Source organism: Glycine soja, chromosome 8 (assembly GCF_004193775.1).
Source record: "Glycine soja cultivar W05 chromosome 8, ASM419377v2, whole genome shotgun sequence".
Classification (NCBI taxonomy): Eukaryota; Viridiplantae; Streptophyta; class Magnoliopsida; order Fabales; family Fabaceae; genus Glycine; species Glycine soja.
The window spans coordinates 40,157,803-40,174,755 of record NC_041009.1 but is presented as its reverse complement, the minus strand read 5'-3'; the positions used below and the strand labels follow the sequence as shown (position 1 = coordinate 40,174,755).

Here is a 16,953-nt window from a genome sequence, read left to right as displayed (position 1 = left end):
TTGTAGACTATGTCATTAAATAGTTAATTTGGTTTCATAGGAGGGATTTATTAACTATGTATTTTAATTTGTTGCCAATCTTGCATTGTTTTGTTTACTTTTGCTGTTTTGCATTAGGAGAAGTGTTTAACACACTTTAATTAACATATATTTCTTAAATACACTTTTTTCTATCAGTGAAATTTTATTAAAATTTTCAAAATTATAATAATAATCCTTAAATTTTTTAAAAAGTATACCATTTTTGTGATTTTTCTGACAAATTTTAGTTGATATATATTAATGTTTTAAAATAATACATGCTGATATTTTTATTTATGTTATCATTATCATTACAAAAACAAGATAAAAAAAATTATTGATTACCTTGGCTTAGGTTCAAATTCAAAATCAAATAAAGACAAAAGAAAAAAAAATAATATTTAAAAACTTTTTCAATATTTGTGTATCCTAACTCAGCATGCAAATTACTCCCTATTAGATCTCATCTCTGCCATAAATAGTAAACCCTATTGCTAGAGATGATTTTGTCGGTTTCATGATTTTTTTAGTTGAAGAATTTGATTTGTCATCATGAAATCTCTACTTTTAATTATATTTTTTTTCATTCACAATAAATAAATCCAAAATTTTATTTAAGAAAATTGAATCTAATACTACTTAACAATTTTTTTATACAAACTTGCATATTTTAATTAAACAATTTGGCTTCCTTCTAACTTCTCACCGACACTATCAATATAACTCTCATGACGTAGATCAATTGTAATCTTTAGTGTTCTTCAATTCTTAATTAATATATATATATATATATATATATATATATATTTCTTTTTCTTTTCTTTTTTTTTCTGTTGTCTTCATCATTTTACCAGCCATGTGGGTGACCCAGCTTCCCTAGCTCATGATTATGGAGCTTGAATCTCACTGAAACAAAGACTTTGGATGGTGGTATGCATGGGTGGAGCCAATTGATCTTATAGCCCACCCCACGTTCTACAGATTGGTGATTGTTTGTTGTGCACAACGAAGCCACTCATGGCAAAACCTAAAAGTTATGGTGGAAATGGTGGAAACTAAAAGTACTTACGACGATATTAATTTTTGGATATATAGGAGAATGATTCTTAGAAATCACACTTGAAGTATCTTTGGAGAAACTCTTTTTGGTGTTTAAATGGACATCACTTATATACATCAAACATCACTCATTTTTTGACTCTTTGCTAATAAAAGCACATATTCTCTCGAACGTCTTAACATCTTTGCTTGGGTTCTTAAATGGATCCCACTAAAAAAAATCATTCTCTTACATTTTATCAATAATTTATTTATTAAGTTATATCTTATCTATAAAATGATTAAATTTTACAAATTATGAGATTTATCTAGATTATTATTTTGTGAAATAAAATTAAAAATATATAATTAAATTATTCTTTAAAAAAATTCTTTCCAAATTTATTTAAAATTATGAAAATAACTGAAATCACACGATTATCACAACATAAAAAACCAACATTAAAATAATAAAAATGATATGATTAATTAAAATGACATAATTAATAAATTACAAATTAAAACAAAATCAAGTACTTTCACTAACATCATTAAAGGAGTTCATATTTTTCTATAATTTTATAACACAATTATTCATGGTCTTGCATGTAGTTGTGTACCATTCATAGTAGATGTATTTTTGAAGAGGATTTGAATTTTCAACTCTTTCTTCTCCTTCACTCTCGTCTCTAACTTGAACTCTTTCTCCTTCATTTAACATTAAGGAGAGCTCTTTCTCCTTAATGTTAAATGCTTTTTCCTTCAACTTATGTTATATCCCTGCCTCTAATTAGTCACATGTTTATTGAGTTATGTCCATCCAACTATATCTACTTGCAGACTACACATAATTCCTATTTCCTGGCCCCTTCTGACCATCAACTTGCACGTACGTACCGTGGTCGAGTACATTTAATTAGCACAAACAACAATGTGCAAAGGAATTACATGAATTTGAATTTAAATTTAACAAATTGAGCTGGAATTTGAATTCATGAATCTGAATTTAACACAAGTTCAAAAAGGCTGTTGTGATATCTATTGAATGACATTCCATGCACCTAAAGGAAATACATATTTGACACCGACTTAAGAATAAAACAATTAAATCTTGAAATATAGATTTTTCAGCATTTATTATATTAATTTTTTAACATAAAAAAGTTACACATATTAACTAAAAAATTTCATATATCACTTTATCTTTTAAAATATTTTTTTTTCATTTTTATTTTAGGTCTCACTTTTTATTCACAACGCATTGTTGTAATAGAGACCAACAACTTTTTCTCTCCATCCCCAAACCAATAAAGCGATTATGAAGGAGGCATGTGCTACGTTATTCTTTGAAGTGTACGTGGACCTCACATCTTCATCGTCATTGAGCTGGTTTTCGTTAAAAACATGAATTCCTCTCAGAAGATCAATGCCAATGGAGTAAAAATGCCGTGAACGTGGTCTCTTGAATAGGATGTCGATTTTATGAGTCATGCACATGTCAGAGTAAAATAATATATTTAATGTAGCAGTACACTAGTACTTTCTTTAGTTATGAAACTCTCTTGTTTAAAAGATTGATTTTTTAAGCTAGGACTGTCTTCGATCATGAAACTTTGGTCAAAGGTTTAAGCAAATTTGACTTTGACAACTTTTTGTTGTTGGTTGTGAACAAAGAATGGCCACTAGCTACCGCTACAGTACATTTTGAACACAAGGTCTTAACAGACAAGGCATGCACAAATTTTCTGAGCTCATCTATTAGAAAAGGTTCGCTTATTGAAACTTTGCTTTTCTTTTCTCTCTTTTATGACTCTCTACTTTTGCTTCACCACTCCACGTCTCCACCCCTACAAATAATTTAAAAACATAAAAAAGGGTGAGGATACTACCGATACTATTGAATTGAAAGTATGGGGGTAATGGCCATCACACTTTATGCATCTGCAATTACAACACTTTAATTAACACTTATTTTGAGCTTAAAACTGGTTTAAAAATTAGTTTTAAACTCGTTTTCGAAAAATTCAAATTGATAGTTTTTTTAAAAAGAAAAAGTTGAGTTTTTAAATTCAAACTGATGATTTTATGGTAGTTTAATTTTTTATTTAGATTTTTGAAAAAATGAAATCATGCTAACCCTACCATATGGCAAAACGATATACATATAATACACACTTACAAACACATGCTTATATAATTCAGTGATTATTACATACCCACGGTTTTCTTCCAAAGGGTGAAACAATTTATCTCTATCAGAAAAGGAGAAAAACTGCTTCTAATAGTTTTAGATTCTGAAGAGGAAGAGAAAGATACGTTGTAACTAGCAAAGGATACGCCCTGTTTGGCGTAATCCTTAAACGTAGCATTAGTGTTAACGTTGTAGGTTGTGAAGCCAACCTTGTGATCCCCTTCTGCGCCTTTAGCATAGCCTTTGAAAGTATCCGAACCAGGGTTAAAAGAATTCCCGTAGTTTTTGAAATCCAGTTTGGTCCTTTCTTTGGTGTTCTTAGCATAAGATTGAAACGAGTCATCAGCTATGTTAGCCTGGTCTCTGTAATTAGCAAAACTCTCAGTGCTAGCGTGAGTTCTAACAGCGTAGCTCTTGAAAGTCACTTCTGGAACGTTCATCTCAACGCCATAATTTATGAAAGCCAACGTGGCAACGTTGGAGTTTGTTCCGTAGCCGGCGAATGAGTTTGCCGCGTCGGCGGAGTTCTTGCCGTAGGATTGGAAACTCTGCCTGTCGTAGTTGTCGTCCTCGTTGTTGCTTGAGAACGATTGTGTTCTCCCACCGATGCTATCGAAGTAGGTGGCGAATCGCACGTCGGGAACGTTAGAGTTGCTGGAATAGTTTTTGAACTCGCCGGAGCCTCCGCCGGCGTTGGTGCTGTAAGTGTGGAAGCTCTTGTCGGCAACGTTGGTGTCCTCGCCGTAGCCAGTGAAGCTCTCGCCGTGGCCGGCTGAGCTGCGACTGTAGCGCCGGAAATCGTTCACTAGAATGGTTTTGGAGTAGTTTTTGAAGGCGTCGATTCCGCCGGCGAAGTAGATGCCGTTATTGGTGAAGTTCTGGCCGTCGTTGTAGGTTTCAAAACCGGCATCTTTGGTGTGTTTCTCGAGGCTAGGCCGGACCTCCTGGAAGCAGAGGAGGTGCGCGGCGGAGCAGAACTCCGGCAGGCGCGTGGAGAGTTTGTTCACGGCGGCGAGCTTGGCAAACGACGTCGTGTCGGAAGCGCTCATTGAGGATGCTTTTGAGAGAAGAAACGACGGCTTTGGCAAGTTGTTGAGGACGTGTTTGTCCCAATAACGTGCCACGTAAGCCTTCGGGGTGAACGGGTTTTTATCTCCTAAGTTGCGACCACCGTAACCAACCTGCATTGATAAACACACATTACATTGATCATAAAATGAGTGTTGCAGCACTGAGAGTGAAGAGAAACTATGCTTACAGTTAGTAGTGTTGAAAGAAGGATGAAGAAAGAGTGCTGAGGTTGTGCATGTTATTTTTATCTTTACTTTATTTTTTAAATGAATGAACTTTAATTCCTTTGGTTTTCACAATGGGTGGTGACCAGAGAAAGAAGAGAATAAGGAGAGGGTTGAGAATGCTGTTGGATAATCCATATTCTCACAAATAAAATTATCTATATTCACAAAATATGATAAGAACACAATAAAGATTACACAGTAGAAAAATAATAACAAACACAAGAATTTAACGTGATTCGACACCTTTTGACTACGTTCATGAAACCGTTTCATTATTACATAAATGATTATAAGATTGTAACTCATCCCAAATAGTGTATCACTCTACAAACCTGAGTACCACCCACAATAGATAAAAGAAATGATAACACACTCACACAAAAATACTTTTCTTTCAACAAAGTGACTTTGTTTCACAATCTCTCTTCTCACACACTCTCTCTTCATTTGTTGTGTTTCTCCACTAATTATGCTTTCTATTTATACTGAAGATTATCACCAACTATAATAAATAAGCTATCTTAAAAGTTGAAACAAAAATAATTTTCAATGCATCCATTCAACTAAAATTTATCTAATAAAATATAATCTTTTACTTTCCATTTAAGTCACCTAAATCTTAATAATAAAAATTCAATTCACATATACCTTATTTTTTTACTTAAAACTCTACATTTTGGTGTTTTGAATCATCTTTCTTTTATGTCATTGCTTCATTGTGATGCTAATAGTTTAATGGGAATGGAGAAAGAGATGGACGTTAATGCTATCTATCAGTGTAAATATAAAATGGTATGATGAAGCTTCTTGACGACGCAGTGATTGCATCTGCACGAACGAATTAAAGCAATGTGGACAGAGTGCTTTATAGGCCGTGAAAAACTCTTAATTTTTTCGGATGGGCCCTGAAAAGTAGTAGGAGCGGCTAACGGGCCAACCCATTATTCCCTTACCTTTAATGGGAGCAAGGAAAATAATTCTTTTTAATAAAACATTTAGCTTTTCTATTTAATTAATTAATATGTAAGAATTTCCTGCTAAGATTTGGTCTTTTAACAAAGATTTGGTGGTTTTTAAGCAAATTGTATGATATGTATATCCATCTTTTTATTAAAGCATCTACAATACTACATCATTGTTTATCTTAAGTTATATGGATTCTATAATACCATATAAATTTAAGAATCATACATAAAAATTCACTCAATATTAGAATTACTAAAGTAAATACTTAGTTTATTTTGTTTTCTACTAATCCTTGGTCTGGAAAGTAATTTTTTTTAGTGAAAAGTATAAACAACAGAACTTATACAAGAAACACCGCATCAAATGGTTCGGGAACAAATTTTTGTTAAACTAGAGAAGTTGGCCCGTGCTTTGAACAGGAGGTAAAAGCAAAACAGTGGTGATCTGTATTTTAAAATGCAAAAGAAAAATAAAAGATGAGAGGGTAGCATATCAGGATACGTGGTTGAGTGCAATTGATCAGACAATTTTATAGTAACTATTGAAAGTGTATGTTTTAAATGCTTTTAGTAGTATAAATTCAAAGGATTGATGCCGATATAAGATCTTATGTCATTTACATGACAATAAAATTTTGTATATCTCACTAAAAAATATTTATTTTTTTAGTTCTTTAACCAATATCTCAATAACTCCTGATAATATTTGTTTTAGTGCTTGTTTGGATACAAGTCATAAGTTCTTTTGAGAGCTTCTCTACTAAAAATATAGAGTATATATCCAGTAGAGAAGCTCTCAAAAGAGCTTATGGCTTGTATCCAATTCTACTACTAATAAACAAACAATATTGGTTATATCCTTATCATCATAATTGGAATTCATTAAAAGCAAGCCATGATAAATGCAACGTCCCCGTTAGTAGCTTAGACCAGAAAAAAGTAATCGAATGGGTATATATATAACTAATTCCTAGCATCTAAGAACAATAAATATCAATCCGTTTATATAAAAAAAAATATCTATATATCCGTATAATAAAATTGAATTCATTAAATAAATGCAAGGTCCCCAGTTAGCTTTAGAGCAATCTTAGTAACTATGAGTTGGTGATTGGAATTTGAGGTCACCTATAGTTCTTCTGCTCTGATATTATTATTATTATTATTATTATTATATATATTGTACTACGTACTTTCTTAGCATTTCTTGCTCTGCTATCTTCAATTATAACATTTTCATTATGAAATTATGACGATGCATGCATTCAGACAAACAACATGAGGGTATGCCTAAATCACCAGATTAATTAACACTAAAAAAATTTATTCTTAAGAAATCGAAGATAAAAACCTAACGTTTACAATAATTCATGCACCTCTCAACCGACTGAATTACACCTTTTGTTAGCATAAAAGCTTTTTGTTTCATACATTGATTCCCACGATTATCTGCAGTTTCGCATTATTGATTCCCACGAATTTCATATATCTTAGTCTTCACAATATATGGAACAACAGCCTATTATCATTTTCCCTCAGGAAACGGAACATGAACATTTATGCAACTTAATTACCTCGATGCCTAAATTGAAGCCATCCATGGTTCATGTCCCTTTCTCCCTGCTCCATTTTGGAATATAGAAACCCCACATCCAAAGAAAACTTTGTTTTATATCAACTTTGTGCATTATTTAAGGGCATTGAGTGATTCAAAGAATAACGATGCCTAAATTGATCAGTTCAGTTCCGTAACATATATGATCGAATGGTCGATTAGGGGAAACAAAATGGTCAGTCTGATAAAGATTGGTTGTTATTTACAAACAAAATATCCAGATATATATTTTTTTTGCAAAATTTAAGAACTTACTTTTTTACTTCCATCCCAAAATATAAAATTCTTTTAATTAATTTTCACTCTCTTAAAGAGTTGGTTAATATAGTTAGGTTATGATTATGTTTGATAAAATTAACGGAAAATTTATTTTGTTCTTGAAAGTTGGTAGTTAAAAAGTTAGGTTATGTTCGACAAGACATTTTTGCTTGTTTTTATTTTTTCTTTACTAGTTAAAAAATTCATTTGGTTATTCAGTAAATAAGTTTTTTTTAGTAGTTTTTCAATAACTTTCAATATTTTTTTAAATGCTACTTGAAGTAACGTTCTTTAAAACGCTAGCTTCTAACTTTTTATATTTTCTTTCACTTTTCTCCTTGATATATTTATGTATTTAGTTGTTACATTTTTTAAATAAATCATGATATTATAATTTTTTATCATTTTATACTTTTCAACTATTAGTTTTATCAAACACTTCTATTTTAATAAGCAAATTTTTTAACTTTCAACTAACTTTTCAGCTAGTTTTTTGAACATAACCTTAGTAGTATTAAGTTTGTTATCAATTTTGCATTATTTTATCAAATACCCTTCAGTTTATTGGGACTCAATCTCTCTTTTCACTTAATTGCTTTCACACCTAAGTAATTAATTTGTGTTATCCTTCTTATCGAATCCTTATAAGAGAGAATAATTGTATTTATCTTTTAAATATATAAAATTTATTATAAAGTAATAAAAGATATTTGGATAAAAAAAAATAATTAATACAAAAGATAACTTGAAAAAGTCTTATATTTAGGAACGGAAGAAGTACCATAATGTCTTTTGAACCCATATGATGTTTTTTTTTTTTTTTTGCTAAACTACACGGTCACATATTATTTTAGGTTGTAATTTGATCTCTTATTTATTAAAAATCTTAAAATAATATTGAAAATAAATGTATATGCCCAAAATTTAATTCATTATGTTATACTCAATGGATGTAGTTCAATTAGTAATACAAATTGAGTTTGTAGAAAAGATCTGAGTTTGATTCGTGTAATACACTCTTGGAGAGGAGAAAGGAGTAATCATGGTTATTGTTAATAAAAAAATCATGTTATCAATTTTGATAAAGAATTATTTATTATTTTATTAAATTATTTCAACAAATTCTTGATTAAAATTACAAACTTGTCATCATAATAAAGATTTGATAATGAAAAAAAAAATATTTTATATTTTATAATTTAAATTTAAATTATTCTTGTTTATAGAATTATTGTAAACCAAGATAGCAATATAATCTAGATAGATGATGCATATTTGATAGTCTTTATTAGATAAAGGTTAATAGTAATGTTTAAACCCTATCTAAAATCCTATTTTCTTCCTATCTTTATTGTTCTTTAAACCCTAATTTTAAATCATCTTCCCCCTTTGTTATTGTATAATATTATAATTTCATCAATACTATATATTATTTTGTGCTTTCTTTCATGTGACACTGCATTTTAAGATACATGCATCATTAACTCCTATTATACGCCTTAATTATAAATATGGCTTTGAATGATTTCTTGCCATGTTAATTAATTTTTAGTTGAAATAATAAAAAGCACTTTCCCTACAGAATTATGCTTCCCGAAGAATGTGCTTTGAATGCAATCACAATAGAGAGATTTTTTTTTATCAGCAAAGATAATATTTTATAGATAAGGAAAGGAGTACCAGAGGTACTGTAATACAGCAGTATGAGTACCATAGCAATGGTTCCAAAGTCAGACAAACAGGTCTGAGAGGGAACCATTATATGGGTACAGTAATATACATCTATTAGTCAAAAAAGCTATCCTCTACTAATGCAAAAGCCTTGTCTAATGCTACTTGACCATTGGTTAAAATGGGTAGTAAAATCTTTCTCAAAGTGCCTGAGCCACGTCCATAAAGTGAATATTGCGTCTTCAAACAATTTGTTGGCGTTAAAGGTTGCATTAGAAAACACTATGCTTAAAGGTTGCATCACAATAGAGAGATGAATGTGCTTTAATGCTTCTAGCATAGATTGGTTGTGTGTGAGAGGGACAACCATATACTCGTGCACCTTAGTTAAGTGTTAGGAGATATTGGACTAACCACGTTTACAATATGGCTAAAATAAACCTTCAAGTTAACAGAGTTTATGGGATTGGGGTGGAGAGTTATTTTTCCTAATCTGAGGCGAGTGAGTGTTAATTACCCTTGTATAAAAGTTGACAGCTGATACCGTATAGGACTGATAGGCACTTTTAGAGCCTAAAGCATCATTTTAAGTTGTCTACCATATGCTGTCTAACTAAATCAAAGACAACTTATCAGCCCCTTATATATATGACCTGACAAAATAAGGCATTGGAAAAATAGATGGAGAAGCCCCCTTCATTTCATGACACACCAGATGATGCTTGTTCTTTTCTATATACAAAAGTTAGAGAACATGCAGAGAATATCTTGTAGTTGCAAGAAAACAAAACAGGCATGTGGCACCACTTATACAAAAAACAACCCTTCCAAATCAATACATTTCCCGTAATTTCTCAAACCCTAAGAAACATTCTATAACGTATTTATGGCAACAAAACCATACAGCTATAAAACGATTAAGTATCCATCACTAAAATTCAACTATATTATGACCACCTATCTTAACCAAGTTTCGAGTACTACTCCAGCATCCATACATGGCAGGTTAAAGTGAACAAATTAAAAACCTTCCAGATAAAATGTGATGCAATTCACATATTATAAAACTAGAACCATTCGAACCTTTAGCCCACCACCATAAACGTATCTACGGCTTTCAATAATACCACACTCTATGTGCTAAGAATTTTTCAGGAGTGTAGAGGGGTTTACGGAAGAGAAAAATGCGGGGTTCCAGGGGGTTTACGGAAGAGAAAAATGCGGGGTTCCAGGGGGTTTACGGAAGAGAAAAAGAGGGTTCCAAGGGGTGTACTGTGTACGGTTTAAGGAAAAAGGGTATAATGGATAGTTTAAAATTAAATAAAACTGATGGGTTGTACTTAGTAAAAGTGGATGTGTAAATAGCAAGTGCCTGCTATTTTTTGTGGAAAGAAAGTACATAAAGTGTTACATTTTCAATGTATTTATTAAGGTGGATATTTGGGAATACTAGCTTTTGCTCTAAAAACTTGAAAACACGATGATGGTAAAAACTCAAATGAAAAGCTTTAGAAAAAGCTAAAAATAATAATGGTGAAAAGATCTTTCACAACCCAACCATTGTGGTAGTGAAAAAATAAATCGAAATAAATCTATATTAGAAACAAGTGTTTAGCAATCGAAATAAAATAGGCTAAAATAAAATTTTGGTCTTATTTGAATTTATTTTGACACAATATGAGAGATATCATCCATTAGTACAAAAAACTAATGGAATGATCAAAATGAAACATTTTCAACTTAAAGAACCAAATTGAAACCAAAAAAAGGGATTAAAATAAAATAAAAATATAATTAAAGAACCAAATTGAAACAAAAAAATCTAAATAATGAACCAAAATTATATTTTAGCCAATTACATATTTATGGAGAAATGTAATTGTTTCAATAATCGTTCAATACCAAACAAAATAAAAGTATAATCAAAATGTTGAAAGACAATTAGTGGTAGAGAGAAAAGAAAAAAAAGGAAAAAGAGAACTTAAGATGAAAGGTGTCAAATTCTAGTTGACTTTCTGCCAAATAGAACAAATTATAATAAATTAGAAGACATAAACTCCCAAATAAGGGTGTCAAAACAGCTCAATCCTTAATCCTTGGGCCAAGTTGATCCACCACGGGTTGAGCATTAAACAACCAAGCCAACCTCAACTCACCTTTAGGTGAATCATGAATGCTAGTTTACCGGTTAAGTGAGCTGGGTTAATTTTCTGCTAATATTGTGAAAATTTCAATTTCTTGGGCCCAGCCAGGCCCAAACCCATGGTAAGCCAGGTTGGCTCACAGGGTTCGGGCTCACTTTGAGCCCTCTACTCCCAAACATTTTTTTTATTCACATGTAATCAAAGCACTCTTCAAGATAGTTTCATGCCAAGTTTCCCAACAACATATGAGCAATAATTTAATCTTTTCAAGACCAAAACAGAAACACTAAACAGAGAGCACTAGATGCATCTTATCATAACACATTTAAGATCACTCAAAAGACCCTAACCCTTAAGTCTAAGCCAGTGATCACTGATGCAAACACACCAGTCAACTCTAAGGGTGTCTTTGGTTTAGAGGATGGAAATAGAGAGAATAAAAATAGATGATAATTTTTTGAATTAAAGTAGAGTGTAAAATGTGTAGGTCCCAAAAAAAAGTACAAAATTCCTCTCCAATATTATTTCTCTCTTTCTCTACCAAACACACCGTAAATGAGGACCGTAATTACGGATACAGCATTATGCTGTAATTACAAATAAAAATTTCCAAACTAACAGCATAAAATAGAAGAACCATGAACCTATTTTTTCCGTTAATTCAGAGGTTTCAAATCAAAACATTGAACTCAATAGCTACCTCTACAGAATGCAGTAATAATAAGTGAGAACAATATATACACAGAAAAATATCAGAATTAACTTGTTAAAAATTTAGCTTCTACAGGCTGAGTTTGGACAAAAAAGTAAATGAAGTAAGAAACAAAATCTTGGTGGGTTACCAATGGGCAATGGATTATTTTCTCAAATTGATTGATGTAGCTAGATGTCTAGGGATGCTTCAATTCCAGCCCCTACTGCTCATACTTCTTAGTCCTTTTCTCTCTCAATAGCCCTCCTGTGTGTAGTATGTATCAAAGCATCAATGAGTATGGGAGTAAAAAATCAGGTGAGTGCTCATGTGCTGTATGCTGCGAATGAATATGATCATGAGAGAGTCTCATGATTTGTGCCACGTCCAAAATATGTGTGATGAGAAAGTTAATGTGTATTTGTATGAGTGAAGATGGATGCAGAAGGGTGTGAAAAATGGATGACCAGGAAAAATTAATTGTGTGCTGCATTGGTGTACTGCAGTGCATTGGTTTCTTGGTGAATGAAGGTGAAACAGAATACAATGAGTGCAGCATTTTCAGAGGGTGAAAGAATTAAAAATGGTGGTTTAAAATGATTACTATTTACCACTCCATGTAAATTTATGACGTGCGGATGAGGGAGGAATTATTAAGTGAGGAATGAGCATATAGGAGGAGGAATATTCTAGAGAATAAAACATTCTTTTATTTATTGAAAAAGTAAAGCTTTTTTAAAAAAAAATTATTTTTATGGCACACAAAAAAAATGTAAACAAGGCCGATAAGATGTATATTCTTTTTCATAGTAATATATTAGCAGCTCACATTATTGTCTATATCAGAACCAGGTAGAAAACACAACCCTCCACTAGTATAGGTGCAAAGCTTATTGATATTTTCACGGTTATAAAAGCACAGATATGCTTTGTGCTTTCCAGAGCCTATAGCAGAAACACTAAGCCCCCAGCAGAGACAGAGGATATATCCCCATTATACAATACTAAAAAGGCCAACAAGGTGATGAAAAGTTATGTCATTACTTCAATCAACTCAACCTTTCAATGCTGAAAACATCATATTAAAATTCAATGCTTAGGAAACAATTGACAGAAGTATTCATAACATGACACTTGACAGTGACATAACAATCAAGTGCAAAATCCCTCACCTGTAGAGTATTTAATTTGAGATTGATCAGTTTTGCAAACTTGTCAATCTTCATCATCAGAGCTGGCATCATCACTACTATAATCACTAGTATCACTTCCTCCAAGGTCCAAATTAACTGGTTGCACTTGAATAACTTCTGGTTGTTTGGGCTGAGGAATGTGAGGTTGCATTTGTTGCTCTGCAAATCTCGGTATTTGAAGCGAGTCCATGGGAGGCAATGGCACAGGATCCCCTGGTTTCCACCCAGGCGGGGGCAGTGGCAAATCAATTGGCAGTTGCACAGGCATTCCCGGCTTCCAGCCAGGTGGCATCGGAGGTAACATTCCTTGAAATGCAGACAAATTCGGAACTGCATTGGTATCCACCTGTGGTGGAGGCTCAACAATAGCTTCAACAATTTTCTCCTTGGTTTCAACTTCTTTAGGCAATCCAACATCAAGGTCAGCAAAATTATACAATTGCGAAGCTCTCATTTGCTCTTCTTGTGGCGCAGGTGGCAGTGCGCCACGGAGAGGAGCTTGGCCAGCTCCAAATTCTGGTGGTGCAAAGGTGGTGTAACTTATCCGGTGGGCATATGATAATATATCCGACAGCTTCAGCTGAGACGAGACAGTTGATGAAGTCATGGAATCATCATCTCCAGATTTTGATCGCTTGGAGCGGCGGTAATCAGAGTAATCGTCAACAAGGATATCGAGGCAGCTCTCAGCCTCTTTGAGTTTGTTGGCAAATGCAAGAAGTGTTGAATCTTGGGAGCGAATTTCGCGGTCAATCTTTTGCTTGGCATCTTGGAGGTCAAGAATCTCTTGGAGTTCAGCAACAGCTTCAAAGATTTGGGTTTGGAGAACAGTAAAAAGGGAGATGATTTCTTTGGCATTAGAAGGAGAAGTGTCAAGTGGGGTAGACGAATGAGAAGAGAGGAAAGTTGGAAGGGATCCACGGAAGGCGGTGACCCAAAGGGACCGATTAGGGGAAACATCAAAGAGCTTGGAAGCTAAGGAAGCCATTTGGGCAAGAAGTGCTTGGGCTCTGGGGAGGGGTGGGAGGAGAGACAAGAGAGCTGAAGAAGGGGTTGAGGAGTTGCGGTCTTGGGGGTGATGGGTCTGTGTTGGAGGGAGCTTCGGAGGGGTAGGGTTTGGAATTGATGGGGAGTTAGGATTTGCGAGGCCTAGCCTAGCAGGGGACTGAACAATTTGGTGTTGAAGCATTTTGTGGTTCTAGAAAATACTATAGGTAACAGATTGCAATGAAGGGAAGAAGAAAGGAAAATTAAGTGTAGAGGTTGAAAATACTAATTTTGTGGTTCAAGGCGCACAAAGCATTATCTCCATTCACCGAATCACCATGGTATATAAAAGACATCACTCTCACTGCAAAGGCGCAAGCAAGAGACTGTACTCTCACAGTTACAGGGTTTAAGATGCTGAGCTTTGCCTCAATGTTCCATAGCAGAATCAAAGCACCAGCAGCTTTAATGTTCTGTCTCTGCACCTGCAACGAAAACACAACCTTGATGTTAACTAAAAGGCTGAAACACAACCTTGATGTTTAAGCCAGTAACAAATTGTAGCACGATAATGCAAGACGATAAAAAAAAGCAATAACATTGAGAAAATTAGTAAAACTGTAGCATAATGAATTGCTGGAAATCATAGAATCACAAATCTACAAATGTGAAATGCTGAAGAATCAACAAAATCACAATTCAGAAACACTATCAAAACATATAGCTACCAAAACATACTAAGTAATCAAACAGACGAACGACTAAGAAGTAAGAATGAAGCACAAAGCTGAAAAGCATCATAAAAATAAATAAAAGAGTTTCTCAGGAACTAAAAGCATCACAAGGACAAAGCCACCCGTCCGTGTTCGTCCCTTGGAGAGCAGGTCTCAGATCGCCAGCGTGGAGAACTGTTCATCCCGACAAACTTGGTTCTTAGAATAAAAAAGTAAAACAAATCATTCTGAATTAACTCTCAAAGAACATAATCAACACTGAAAATCAACGATTAATAAACTCATATTAAATCTCAGAATCATTTAATCCCAAGCAAACCGACAAACACAGAATCAATACTCATTCAATGTTCTTTCAAGACTTTTATATAAATAGCCAAGGCATGCTCATTGATATGCCTGCAAGCTATTAATTTTTATAAATGTCATGTTTCCCTTTTAGTTTTGTATACAAAATTACACCAACCAAGACCTTTATTTCCTACATCCAAGTGCTTGATTGCAGGCAACATATATTCGCTAATTAAACCATAATAGCATTAAACATATTTGACATTAAGACTAATTAACCGATGCAGTTAGATGGAAACTCAATTGCATCAGTGATGACGCAGTTAGATGCTATTGTACTGATATAAAGTTCAATTTCAGTCAACAACAGGAAAACCCACTCTGTTTTACAGAAATCAGTAGCACACATGGTCAAAGAATGTGAAAAATAAAAAGATTTCTGAAATTGAATAGCAATCCCAATTCATAAACTAAGCAGCACATTGAATGTCAAAGCAAAAGGACCAAACAGTATTTGCATACATCAACTTACAGTAAGCTTTTATCTGACCAATTCTCTTAAGTTGGAGCACCATAAGTTAACCAAAACTACACTGCAGTAACTCATGTAATGCAACACAAGCCATAAAGCAATTCAAAAAGATTGAAAGAAAGATCACTACATGACAGAGAACATCAGTTACCTTCCCAACAAAAGAAAAAATTAGACTCTTCTCAATATCTATTCCAGACAATATATAGTAATTGGTTACTACGAAATATAAAAGTTTGATCTCTGTACAATATGCTAATCTCTGATGGCTCACATCTTTCTTAAGACTTATTATCTTTATATATATATATATATATATATATATATATATATATATATATATATATATATATATATATATATATATATATATATATATATATATATATATACCTTCTAGTATCAATGTGACAGAACAAATTTGAAATTGAGATATTACCTTTATAAATGCTCGAAGCCAAAGTTCCTAAGAATGAAGATGGCGGATGAAGGGTGGATGAGATGGTTCTGGTTGGCGTCGGAGACGATGCGGCGCGGCGGTAGTGGTCGGAGGTTGGTCGCGGGTGGGGAGTTGGTGGTTATGGTGGTGCGGCGGCTATTAAGGGAGGTTGTGGTGGTTGGGTGACGTTGGTAGTTTTAGGGTTTTGTATTCTGTGAAAGAGAAAGTTTAAAACTCCTAAATTTCTAGATCTTTCCTTTCCGTTTCTTTCTGAGATCCGAGCCTTTTCCTATTTCTAATCCCAAATCAAGTACTGCTAAATTTCTAAAATAACTCCACAATTAAGGGTGTAAAAAAATTAGAAGAGGTTATTGAGAGGTAATTTCAATTGTACACAATGTAATTATTTTGAAGATAATAGAATTAATAGATGATGGAGGAAACATCAAGTTATGCTTCAAGAATATATTTATTGTGAACCCAAAGTCAATGTAATGTTTTTTTTTTTAATTTTCAGAGAAACAAGTTAACCTTCAAGAATATATATGTTTTAGTATATTTATCATTTCAAAATACAAATAAATTAGAATTTAAATACAAAAATAGAAACATGTGGTTGGACATTAAAGGTTCTTTGAGAGTTTATCATTGGAATAAAAAATTAGCAAAATTATTAAGATTGATATGACAACGTGGGACCTAAAAATGTTAGGCAAGATTGTCATGGGAAATGTTCTCAGTGCTTATCTATTAGGCCTTCCATAATGCAAAAGTTATTTTACACCATTGGACATATTGATTTTTAAATTGTTTATTTTTTTCTCATTTTCCCTTTTCCCATTCTATCCCTTTCCCACTCTCTTTCCCGATTCCTGCTTCATCAAA

At 33.1% G+C, this 16,953-nt stretch overlaps 2 protein-coding genes across 2 annotated transcripts; both read right to left on the bottom strand.

Annotated features, from left to right (window-relative positions):
- Positions 1-3,218: 3,218 nt before the first annotated feature.
- On the bottom strand, positions 3,219-4,743 carry LOC114424168 (polygalacturonase 1 beta-like protein 3). Its single transcript, XM_028391021.1, has 2 exons — positions 4,509-4,743; positions 3,219-4,431 (listed from the first exon to the last, which is right to left on the bottom strand). Exon 2 carries the CDS (start codon positions 4,297-4,299, stop codon positions 3,268-3,270), a length of 1,032 nt encoding a protein of 343 aa, XP_028246822.1. The 5' UTR covers positions 4,300-4,431; positions 4,509-4,743; the 3' UTR covers positions 3,219-3,267.
- A 6,940-nt stretch (positions 4,744-11,683) lies between these two features.
- On the bottom strand, positions 11,684-16,475 carry LOC114423160 (mediator of RNA polymerase II transcription subunit 4-like). Its single transcript, XM_028389790.1, has 3 exons — positions 16,069-16,475; positions 13,065-14,557; positions 11,684-12,159 (listed from the first exon to the last, which is right to left on the bottom strand). The coding sequence occupies exon 2, from the start codon at positions 14,272-14,274 to the stop codon at positions 13,108-13,110; it is 1,167 nt and encodes a 388-aa protein (XP_028245591.1). The 5' UTR covers positions 14,275-14,557; positions 16,069-16,475; the 3' UTR covers positions 11,684-12,159; positions 13,065-13,107.
- Between the last annotated feature and the right edge of the window lie 478 nt (positions 16,476-16,953).